Source organism: Dermacentor albipictus, chromosome 10, assembly GCF_038994185.2.
Source record: "Dermacentor albipictus isolate Rhodes 1998 colony chromosome 10, USDA_Dalb.pri_finalv2, whole genome shotgun sequence".
In the NCBI taxonomy this organism is placed as follows: Eukaryota; Metazoa; Arthropoda; class Arachnida; order Ixodida; family Ixodidae; genus Dermacentor; species Dermacentor albipictus.
In genome coordinates, this window is record NC_091830.1 from 92812389 (window position 1) to 92825379 (window position 12991).

The 12991-nt window shown below is 45.2% G+C and overlaps 1 protein-coding gene across 2 annotated transcripts in view; it reads right to left on the bottom strand.

Annotated features, from left to right (window-relative positions):
- LOC139050615 (lysosomal aspartic protease-like) overlaps positions 1-12991 on the bottom strand; it is a 29723-nt gene that overhangs the window by 15908 nt on the left and 824 nt on the right. For both annotated transcript variants that reach the window (XM_070527197.1, XM_070527198.1), the window contains exons 2-3: positions 10488-10587; positions 8951-9068 (exon numbers count right to left, since the gene is read on the bottom strand). In XM_070527197.1, the coding sequence (XP_070383298.1) occupies positions 8951-9068; positions 10488-10587 (218 nt within the window). The remainder of the gene's footprint in view (positions 1-8950; positions 9069-10487; positions 10588-12991) is intronic.

Here is a 12991-nt window from a genome sequence, read left to right on the forward strand (position 1 = left end):
GCAGTTGGTTCTTGCCTTGGCTGTGTCCCTTAGTATATCGCTTAACTACTTTACTCCTTGCGATTTTTGTTTCCAGTTGCCAATTTTGCCCGAAAAGTGCTATACAGTTAGGGAAAAACAGACGAGGTAACGGGCGACAGTCATCTTGCTTATGGGTTTGAGGGTTATTGCAGGGTTGCATGATGGACGCTCTTTCACATTATTTTATTTCCCACCTTATCTAACCCATACCACGTGTATATGGTTCCGGGCATCTGCCAGCGTCGCGGCGAGCCGTAACTCAAGGAATTAATGAAGCAAAGGGATAAGTTAAACGCAATTGGCGTTTTCTCCGGCCGCAACCGTTCCATGAGAGTACCGACCAGCTGAGTAACAGCCGCATCCCTCTCCTGGTCACTGGATCAGCCTAAAAAAAGAAGGTTGAACTAACAAAAGCAACAGCTATGCGCGTGATGGTTGAATAGATGGTGACAACTGAACGAGTTCGCGAGTGAATCGCGCGGGTGCGGAATCTATGAGAAACCTGTCCTTCACATTACAAGAGGTGCCGATAACTACCGCCATATAGAAGGAGTGAAAAAGGCAGCATAATGCTGACCGATGAACTGCTGTCAAGTCTCATTATTGATCTGGTGGCGCTTTAGGAATGTGTGAGGAGTGGTGGCGCGGGTGGGGCGGGGGGGGGGGGTGCCACTTGATATCGGGGGGGGGGGGCGGACCCCCCCGCCCCCACCCTGGGTACGTGCCTGCCCGACGCCAAGGCCAAACTGACACGCAAGACAAAGAACCACGCGACAATACGCATATTTATTTACGATGCATACTTTGAATTTCATTTGCGTCTACGGCTTCATAGAGAGGAGCACGGAAAATGTTGCGTAGGCAGCTTGTCGAGCCCATATACCTCTACATCATGGCCTGGCATGTCCACATGTTTTCGTCATGTGGTAAAATGTCTAAGGGCACGAAATACTAATTCATAAAGAAGTCGTCGCTAATAAACTGAAGTCCCTTGTAAGGCAATTAAAATATAAACATATTTCAATGATACCTATGCGCTTTAAGTATGCGCGTTTAGGAAAGCATCTAAAGAAAACATATTCCTATCAAATGCACGTGCTGGAAGCTACCTGAGCCAAAGCTTATGTAAAAAGTGCACTAAATGTTATAAAACAAAACACGGAATACAAAACCCTTTATATCAAGGTAGAAGAAACTAGGAATAGGCAAGAATCGGATGTATACGTTAAGAGAAAAAGCTGGCGATATGATTACTAATATAGATGAGATAGTTCAAGTGGCTGAGGAGTTCTATAGAGATTTATACAGTACCAGTGGCACGCACGAAGATATTGTGAGAGAAAATCATATAGAGGAACTTGAAATCCCAGAAGTAACGCCGGAAGAAGTAAAGAACGCCTTGGGAGGTATGCCAAGGGGGAAGGCAGCTTGGGAGGATCAGGTAACAGCAGATGTTTTGAAGGATGGTGGGCACATTGTTCTGGAAAAACTGGCCACCCTGTATACACAGTGCCTCATTACCTCTAGCGTACCGGAATCTTGGAAGAACGCTGACGTAATCCTGATCCATTAGAAAGGGGACGCCAAAGACTTGAAAAATTATAGACCGATCAGCTCACTGTGCGTTGCCTACAAAGTATTTACTAAGGTAATTGCAAATCGAATCAGGAACACCTTAGACTTCCGGCAACCAAAGGACCAGGCAGGATTCCATAAAGGCTACTCAACAATAGACCATATTCACACTATCAGTCAGGTGATAGAGAAATGTGCGGAATATAACCAACCCTTTATATAGCTTTCATTTATCACGAAAAAAAAAACGTTTCATTCAGTCGAATCCTCATCAGATATGGAGGCATTACGTAATTAGGGTGTAGACGAGCCATATGTAAATATACTGAAAGATATCTATAGCGGCTCGACAGCCACCGTTATCCTCCATAAAGAAAGCAACAAAATTCCAATAACGAAAAGCGTCAGGCAGGGAGATACGATCTCTCCAATGCTATTGACAGCGTGTTTACAGGAGGTATTCAGAGACCTAGAGTGGGAAGAATTGGGGATAAGAGTTAATGGAGAATATAATAGTAACTCGCGATTCGCTGATGATATTGCCTTGCTTAGTAACTCAGGGGACCGATTACAATGCATGCACACCGGCCTGGAGAGGCAAAGCAGACACGGGTGGGTCTAAAAATAAATCTGCAGGAAACTAAAGTAATGTTTAACAGTCTCAGAAGAGAACAGCAGTTTACGATAGGTAGTGAGTCACTGGAAGTGGTAAGGGAATACGTCTAATTAGGGCAGGTTGTGACCGCTGATCCGTATCATGAGACGGAAATAATCAGAAGAATAAGAATGGCCTGCGGTGCGTTTGGCAGGCATTCTCAGATCATGAACAGCAGGTTGCCATTATCCCTCAAGAGAAAAGTGTGTAACGGCTGTATCTTACCAGTACTCACGTACGGGGCAGAAACTTGGAGGCTTACGAAAAGGGTTCTACATAAATTGAGGACGACGCACCGAGCTATGGCAAGAAGAATGATGGGTGTAACGTTAAGGGATAAGAAAAGAGCAGATTGGGTGAGGGAACAAACGCGAGTTGATGACATCTTAGTTGAAATCAAGAAAAAGGAATGGGCATGGGCAGGACATGTCAAGGCCAAATGGCACGTCGATGGAGCTATGCTATGAGGGTGAAGGCGATGTTTAGTGTGATGTAGAAACACAAATTGTGAAGACATCTATATGGATTAGAGAAGTTCGAAACGAAATATACATGAATTAACGCTTTTATACCCATTGTGTCAAATTGGCACATGTCTAGCGGTGCAAGTATAGGGTAAGTAAGATGTAACAGACATAACGACCTCTGACAGATATATGCAGAGAGCACACACGGGGGTGGTCACACTTCTGGGAATTCGTCGAGGTCTGTTCTTTAACTAATCGAAGTCTGCCCGACTTTGGCAATCCCCGTTAAGTACATCTGGTGCAATTCGCCCAAGCATTTTCATGCCATGTATATCCGTGATTTCTACAGACCTGTAAAAAAGCGATGCTTTCCTTGCTTTTTACCCCTACTTTACAGGTACTGGCTCCTGGCTGGGGTTTTGCACGAATGGCCCGTACACGATGGGGTGCAAGCGAGAACCGTATATAGTGAAAACTGAGTCGGCTCGGGCCACTGAATGATGCACATAACTGTGGAGGTGCGCTCCAGCACAAACCAGCCTATCTTCGTTATTTCATCGTCATTTCATCGCGATATAATCGCCTTTCTGCCAGCGTATTATGTCATTGTCTCCGCCGTCGAAAACACGCGATCCTTGTCATTATCATGGCCTCGTAGTCATGCCGTCGTGCTCCTCCTGTCATGGCCATATAATCTTCACCATGTGTTCATTGTCATACTGTCGCGTTAATTCCATCCTCATTTTGTCGTCAGCAACCCAGCTTCTTTATGTCAATGTCCTCATGACGTGGGCATCATACCAGTGATGCCATCTCACTGCCGTCACGCCGACATTGTCACTGCATCATCTCCATGCCACCGTCGTTCTTCCAGCATTGTAACCTCATTGTCATCACGCAGTCGTCGTCAGGCCATCACACCCATCGAGTCCTGGCCATATAGATTTTCTTTTCAAGCTTTTACTATGGGATGACTGTAGAAGATAACGCTGGGAGAGCGGTGTTACTTTAGGCCATTAGTGACGTGTGACAATACACTGCACGCCCCGCTGGCCGAAGCAGACGGCACGCTCCTTGCATAATCGTAAGCCATCATCGTGATTCCTGCAGCAGGATGGCAAGAACTGGGTTTATTGAACGAAACTTCTCGCTACGGTGGTTGGTTAATGAATGAAGCACAAAAGGTAAAGTGATAAGCAGACGACGACGAAATGAGACACAAACGACATATGCGGGCGCCAACTTCGAACTGGTTTTTCACGAGAAACTGCGCCATTTTATACATGAAATATAGGGGCAAACAAATTACACTAAAAATAAAAAGAACAATTGTGGTGGCACCTAACACCCGGTCTCGAGACAGTGATAATCAGAGTGGATAACGATGGTACTGCGGGGACGTGAATTGAACTATCAAGGCAAGCACGTAGGAATACGCATGAATTTCCCGTGCAGACCAAATAGGGCAGCAGCATGTTCTAAAATTCGCGACAATTACCGGTTATCTTTTATGAATGATATTGCTTTGTCCCTTATTGCTCGTGATGGCGTGCTAACGCACTTAGTGTCTGCTCTTTTGATAAGCAGCACCTCGATCATATCCCTGGCACTGCTGCCTCTTGCTTTCATTAGAAAGATAGTTTCGGGCTGGAATGGCGCAAAACACCAGCGCTTGATATGGTCTCTCAAGTGACCACCCATACTGCGTAATAAGTGTGGTAATAACAGGCTTGAAGCTTTCTTCACGAGTAAGACACATTAGCCAGACGGCCCGCTTAGAGTGATTGTATCCGAGAAAGGTGCTTTACTTGGCAAGAAGACGTTCGAAGTTTCCTGCAACGCATCCTTACCGTTGTGGTCGTACAGGAAACTTTGTTGGTACGTAGCCCGACAGATCTACTTCAAGATCTAGAAGAAGGCAAGCTAGCAAGCACAAGTGGTTTTTCGATTGACGTGCACCAATTTCTTTTATTACGTACCTCAGCTTGGATTGTTTAACGCAGTTGTGAAACTATAGAAGCGACGGTTGCAGTTTGCTTCCAGAACAATGCGGCAATCAATTCTAATCAGTTTTTAGAGATTTTACTAGCCTACGCACTGCCCGCCATTACGTGTTTTACCCGCTGCTATTATGTATTTAATTAATTATTTATTTTTTACACTTTTCACCATAACCATAACGCCATAACCATAACCATAACGCATAGCGTTGGGGGGCGGGGGGGGGGTGCATGGATCACAACATAACACAAATAGCCATAGATTGTTGTTCAAGGTTTGTGATAAAACCAGAATATAGCACGCAAATTATGCGAAATCATACAGAATATATAAACATTACCACAAACATACATACTAAACAATAGAAACACTTCGGGAGAATACTTCTGTTCGTGTAGACATTATCGATGCCGATGTTATCATATGGAACGGAAAAAGAGTTCATTATTGGTTTTGCTAACGATATCGTCTCGGAGGCGGTTCCATACTTGCATTCTTTCCACAAAGAATGCACTACCAGAATTGTGTATTTTGAACGGGTAGTCTAATATTTTCGGAAATTATCTCGACGAAGCGGGACGTACGTCTGTTCTGGGAGGTATTGGTGGAGAATAATGTATTTATTATTATAATAGTCACTATGAAGAAATTTAAACTGCAGTTGCTTTCGTCTTATTGGTTGTGGCACCCATCCCAATTCACTTTTTATTTCGGAAATACTTGGAAATTATTTATACTTATTACTTAAAAATAGTGCTTGATTTTGCAATTTTTTCTGTTCTTTCAATTAGGTACTCCTTATGGGAGTCCCAAAAAACACGATCATATTCTACAATGAATCGTACATACAAACAGTAAGGGCTTGTTTTACGGTTGATGAAGCCTCCTTAAAGTTCCTTCGTACAGAATACACCATCTTACTTGCCCTTGTCACTAAAACTTCTTTGTGGTTATTCCACTTATGGCTGTCAGAATCATTGAACTGTTAATGGTATAGTTTGTTTCTAATTAATGGATACGGTTGGTGAACGCTATGCGGCAACATTTGAGGACGTTCTGGCTCATTTTCCATTACGATGTTGGGCGCAAGTCTCTCTGCAACGTTTCAGCATCTCTCCGTGATTTAATGGCAGAGGTGACATCTTCAACGATGCTATTAATAAAATTTAAGAACAGCAGCGGTCTCAATTGGCTCTCTTGTGGCACACCAGACGTCAATGTTACCGCAGATGATTTTGAGGCGTTAATAACTACACTTTGTTGGAAACCGTGTAAGTAATTTTTTTTTACCGAAATAATAACTTTAAGGCTTGCTTTTGCAGAAAGCATCGCAAATTCTAATAGGCTATGTGATACGGTGTCGAAAGCTCTGCGGAAACCATGAAACATTGCATCCACATGGGGATTAATGTCTTAAGAGTGTAAAATGTAAGGTTCAAGTTCGACTAGCTACGTAGTGCAGGGGCGTCCATACCTAAAACCAAGCTGAGATACTGCGAAGAAGCTAATAGAATCAAGGTATTAGATCATTTCACTGTAAATGATGTGCTAAAATAGCTTAGAGCAAATTGCTTTTAACGATATGGGCCTGTCATTTTCGACGTTTTTTTTGTCACCTCATTTGTATACCGGCATCACGTTTTCAACTTTCCAATCCTGTGGAGCAATTCCAGTATTAGGCTTTATTTCACACATAATGCTCGAATAATCTTCAAAAATACTATGATATTTCTGGAAAAGAACCAGCGATAATCCGTCAGGACCAGCTGCCTTCGATGTATCTACCTGTCGTAGCAAGCAGTCAACATCATTACCATCAATCTGAAAGTTTGTCATTGAAGGCTGGGCAAATGGGACTGCTGTCATCTCGTCAGGTGCATTTTCAGCAAAAACTGATTTTAACTATTCGTTCTAAACATCCGCTTTTTCTTGATCAGCGCTTATAATTTTATCCTGCATACTCAAAGCAGGAACGCTCATATCGTCTTTCCTATTTTGCTTGAAGTATTTCGAGAATGCTTTCGGAAAAGACGGTATATGCATCGCCTCTTCGTAGCTCTGGTTTGGCGCGCTATTTATTATTCATTCGTTCACAAATGCATTTACGAAAAATCACCGATTGTAATGCGGTTAGGATTTATAAGTGTGTGGTTGAATATCTTGGGCTAATAAATCTAACTGACACTAGCTTCGACGTTGCCTGGGAAAAATCAACAAACACCTTCTTGGCAGAATCCGGCAGACTTAGTTTCAGCTAGCAATTGCAGCAGGATAACTCAATTCAATATCTTCAATTCACTTCAAGCCTCACAAAGGTACACGTGTGCTGGATGTATAACTCAAGGACAACGAAAAGCCTTCTACCAGTTTAGAACGCACAAAGTTAACTGGTCAAGAGGGGAGTATCTAAGATATGCCTCAATTCCGCATTAATGAAGTCATGCGAGCACAATCTCGTTACAGGTTTTAGAAATCAAATTAGCGTCTTGAGGAAAACTAGATTTCGGAAACAGATGATATTGCGGGTTGCACGAAAGCCTCCTGCAGAAGATAACACACGCACAGAAAAGTGCAGGAGCCAAGGAAACAGATGAATACGCTCGTAATACCGTAGGTACATCTACTGTCACACAATGTGAAGAAGGTCGCAGTCAGATACAATGTGCGCACTGTGTTTTTCACTCCGTGGAAAGTGGCCAAGGTTTGCCCTTTGATGGCGAATAAGTTGCCGGTTATAGGCTTGAAGAAGCCCACCACACGGATTGTGTTAGCGATGTGGTTTACAATATTTCCGTACGCAGGGGCAGGGTGTATAGTGGGTAAGCCAAACGATGCTTCTACGATCGTAGGAGAGAACACCGGTTTGCGGTTAACAGCAACATGGGTGGGCACTTGGCATACTACTGGAAGCACTATGGTTGTGTGCCAGTTCTGGACCAAACAATCTTTCTAGGGAAAGCAAGAAACCACACTAAAATCGAGGTTCTCGATGCGTTCTTAACAAAAAGTGAAGGCAATACGTTTGTTAGCACGCCATCACAAGCAGTATCGAACAATGGCATGTCATTTATGAAAGGTAGCCTGTAATCACCGCAAAGATTAGAACGTACAGCTGCTCCATTTGGTTTTCTACTCGGTTTACGCCTGTAATGCGCATGCGCCTGCCTTGGTAGTTAAGTTCAGGTCACTGCAGTTACGTTGTTATCCACACTGGTGATCACAGGCTAAAGAGTGGATTTTAGCTCCTACCACCCTTATTAGCTGATTTTTACTATGATTAATTTGCACCTTGTGTCATGTATGAAATGGCGTGGTTTATGACGAATAAACATTTGGAAGTTGGTACCCGTATACCTTGTGTTTCTCGCATTGCATCTTCGTCTGCTTAGCGCCGCACCTGTTGTCCTCAAGTCAGGGGTGTATTGACAGGCACAGGGTCCCTAATGGACACGTATGCGGAATGCAATATCTCGACAATAATCGCCTGCGGCGTCAGATAGCGTCACAACGCAGTTTGGCATGAACACCCGGATAGTCGACGAGTAGTGGCAGGCTTTGATCTCACGGCCGAGCTGCGTGATTGGAAGGTAACTTCAGCGCTCGCCGTGGTTCCGACCAACAGCACATGACAGACGAAACGCACCTGTCGCATCGTTCTCTGTTCTAAACAGGCGCGCACATTTCTGCCCAGACATTATAGAAGGAAGCTTCGGAGTGCATCCCGGTCAATACACGCATTATGCTCGGTGCGTTATGGCGGTTGCAAGAGCGTATCGTTACATTGTCTCAACGCCAACTGCAGTGACGTCGACATTCATCGGGAGATGGGTTCCGCCAGTTTTTTTGCTTATCAAGGTGCAACAATTTGCGAGAGCGCACAATATTGTGCACAAACAATTTATTCGCATCTGCTGGCCACCGAGAGTTGCTTTATTAAAAAATAAATATCCGTGGCAACGACAACTGCGCCAGGATAACTGTTAGAGAAGCAGCATTGCTCATTGTATGATCTCGAGCTCCGGAAAGAAGGTAGCTCTTTCTTTCGACAAGCTATTTTGTTGAAGAAGATTTAAGCAGTACGAGCGCCGCGAATTCATATAGCACCCTAAGCGTTCTTGTACAGTTCAGCTACAACCGGTCTTATGTGAAAGAAAGAGGCCATTATAAAAAAAGCTCTGTCAAAATATTTGTTTAAGCGTATTGTTTTAACGCTGCAGGAAAATATACTTACCACATGGTGCCTTGCTGCAACCAACTGAAGGCAGCCATGTAACATTAGAATTTGTGTCGAAGACAACATTGAAAGTTTGCGGTGGTGTTCCGATACTGATGACCCCGTAGTATTGATTCTGTAAAGTGTGGCAAAGCAACTTTTCAATTATATAGGTGACCCAATATTAAAGTCTAAATGGTTATACATTGCCTTCGCATTAGTCCCCTTCGACATATATTACTTGTTTGAAGATATTGATAAAATTCGACGTTTTTGATGATTCTGTGCCTAAAACTACTGGGAAAACATCGACGATATTGCAAAATAACTTTTTAAAAAAATAACTATGACTTCGTGTGCAAGTTCTTTTTTGTTTCACTTGCCAATAATGGAAGGCTCCACGCGACGCGCTACCGCCGGATGTCTGCGTGGACGTTGCACTTGCCGTACTTCAGACCAGGTCGCTATTGACCCCTATGGACGGCTTCCTTCCACCGCTCCTCAGAGCAGGAGATTCTCCGTTAGCCTCAGCCAGCTCACGCGCCACGCCGAGAGTGCAGCTCTAATCGCATCAACCGCAAGAGAAGTTGCTTTCTTCATGCTATGCAACTTAGTTTTTCGGCAGGATGTTCCCCCTAAACTTTTGAGCTACACAGAATCTGCGTTCTTGTACTATGGTATTCAAGCATTGAACGTATACCGTATGCAAGCACTGTACGTCTACCACATATTTCATGGCACGTCGACCATACACCCGTCAACAAGCTAGTTGTTTACCGGAACGCTTCAATCCTCACACTTGACAATGTGCACTGCATATGACCAGACGAACTGACAAACCGTCCTCCCTTTCCTTGCATACGTGTAGAACCCCCTTACGCAAGCGACCAGCCGCTCCTTGCTTTTTTCGCATTGTATGAAGGCGAGCAATCGTGCCTGCTGAACACTTTGCTTTCGTACAGGCCTGGCTCCACATCATATGCACACCTGTTGCTGTGTCTCCAAGTAAGCGGAGTTCTGTGTACATCTCACCCGTTGATTAACGACACACAACAATGGTCGACAAGAACTGTGACACGACGGTGACCGGCTTCATCCTGCTTTCTCTACCTGTGCCCTCGGTTAGCTTCAGGTTTAACCGAACAGTGGTGCGCTTTCTAGTAAATTGCTTGGCCGATGTTGAAGCCTTACCGCATAGTCACCCTCTCCTCGTCCGTGAAATGGAATGTCCAGCCTATGACACCAAGCCCTGATCTATTTATTCGAGGAAATAGATACGTCAGTTGCATTAAACCAGACTACGACCCAGCTACACTAACTACGCGTTGATCCAACAGGATGGTTCTTCTTTTCCCCGTGTGCCAGTGTAGAGAAGAAAGCGGCGGAACCCAGTTTGTGGGCGCTGCGCGCAAGGATGAAGCTCGTGCTCGCTTGGGTTCAGACTGGCTTGTGAGGCCCTTTCATCAATTTGCCTTTGTGCATGTAAACCGTGCAACACAAGAAACAAAGTAAATCTGAGTAGCGCGTTTGTGAAGAGCACTTTATGTATACTCACATTGCTCCTTTTCAGAGGTATAGTCACGACGGCACCACGGTCCCATTGGTTCGCGCTGTAGTTATGTCCACTGATTATTACTTGGTTGCTCTGTCGAGGCCTAGGGACGAAGGCAAATACAGTAAAAGCTCGTTAATTCGAACCGATAGGGGAAGCCGCTTCAGTTCTAATTAACGAAAGTTCGAACTAACGAAAGTGAAGGAGAGCAACAGTTTACTGCGATTTGGAAGCAGTAGGGCATGTCAGAAATTTGGCGAGTCAGAAAGTGCTGGCGTGTGCCGCGGGCACACGCCATCTTCGAGTCGAAGCTCTGGGTCCGACTGTGCCACACCACCGATGTCCAATGAAGCGAATGCTAGCCGAGGGTAACACCATCACAATGAATCGCGACGGCCGATGCCTCCCAAGCTGAAAACAGAGGTGCACAACCGATGAAGGCTGCCGAGACAAAGACGCTGAACATGTGAAGGTGGCGAAGGCCCTGATTCGTTGGTTCTTGATTGCAAGCGCAGCTGCGACGTACTTGATTCGCTGTGTTTTGGCGCTTGCCGTGCCATCTCCGCACAGCATTAGCAGCTGTACAAGATTTGCGAAGCCTCCGAGATTCGCAGCGGGCAAGAAGTCTCGGAGGTTACGTAGAACGGAGAGGCGGCAGCCGCTGCTGCCTTCTAGCTGACCCCGCGTCGGTTAGATTTTAACGCGATAACGTTAAGGAGCTCGTGTCGCAGAAAAGCCGGTGTCGTCGGCGTCGGTGTCGGTGTCGGCGTCGGGTGTCGGCGTCGGTGTCGGCGTCAGCGTTTTGCGGCGTTGACCGTGAGCGATAAATCACGGCAGGCTCTCCATAAATAAAAAGCAACTTCCAAGATGGGCTGGGCGGGAATCGAACCAGGGTCTCCGGAGTGTGAGGCGGAGACGCTACCACTCAGCCACGATTTCGATGCTTCCAAAAGGTACAAACGCGCCTCTAGTGAATGCGGTCTTGCCTTCGAAACGAGCCGTGGAAAGTTATACTGTGGTGTATATCGGTAATTATGAACATAACTTACAGAAGTCGCAATTACACGAGTAGCGAAGTGCGTTTCGCTGCATTTCTTCTGCGCTTTCCGCACACGGAGAGCCATCTTGCGGCAAACACAGAAGACCCCCTCCTCTCCATGTACGGCGCTGCCCCGACAGATGTTTTTCCGATTTTGCCTTCTCTCGCCGTTCTCTCCGTTTCGGAGGCAATACAGCCTTGTGTGTAAGCAGTAGGCGCGTTTCTCTGGCCGTGTGCCAGGCGAACGTAGTTCGAATTATCCGTGAGGGAACCTTCTCGTGTTCGAATTAACGGACTTCTTTATACATAGACTTCTGTGGAGCTTTGCCGGACCAAATCGTACAGTTCGAATTATCCATAAATTCGAATTATTGAAGTTCGAATTAACGAGCTTTCACTGTACTATACAAATGCTGTTATGTCAAATACAAAGTTTATCGGAGGCGATGTCAAGCAGAACTGTGGAATAACAAGGGGTCATTATTTATTATTTGTTTCATTATTTAGATACTTCTTTCGTTTGTTTTCGATTGTAACTTATGAGGAATGACAGCTTGTGGTTAAACATAAGGAAAGCAGACAATTGGCCCAATGACCACAAAGGAGAGATAAACCACCCAGAAGAACATCTTGGAGCACCTCACATAATCGCATGTACGTATCACGGGGTTGGGATCGGATGGTACTCTAACTCACGAGAAACTTCTAGATATAAAAGTATGTGTGTTGTATGCGTGTGTGCGTGTGTGTGCGCGTACGTGTGTGCGTGCGCATGTGTGCGTGTGTGCGTGCGTACGCGCGCGCGCTTGCGTGTGTGTGTTTGTGTCTGTGTGTGTGTGTGTGTGTAACGGGACATATGGCTGGGCGAATAGATAAGAACGAAGAAGAGGTCAGTCGGTTGCTGGGAACGATCGGCAACCGTGTCGTGAATCAAAACGGCATAATTGGTTCCGCAAACATTTCATCGTTACCAAATGGTGGCTGAGGTGGAATAACGAATGGTACGTAGTGTGAAGGGAGCGAAATTTTAAGTCTGATTAGAGGCATACTCGAAATCTGCAGCCGTCAGCATTACAAGCTGCTAAAGAAGTTTCTTCGAGACTTCTTGTGTTGTGCCGGCCCGACCTTTCATATAACTGAGAGCGACAATGTCGTCACACAAGACAAAGCAATAAAAGCATGGATGAGACGTCTCGCATTACGACCAGTAAAACAGCGCTAAACAACAGGACGGGGAGAGGGACACCAGCGATGACTAACAACCAAGTGCCTTTATTCTTTAGGTCAGCATATAAATACTTCATCGCTATCTCGAAGCACAGAATCAACAGAATTCAGCATGCAGAGTGGAGAAAAATACAATTAATGCGAAAGGAAGGCAATCTCTTTCGGAAAGAGCGATAGAGGGAAGGCTTACACCCGCTTCTCCGCTAACATGAATGTGGAACGCTTCGGAAATAAGACGTTT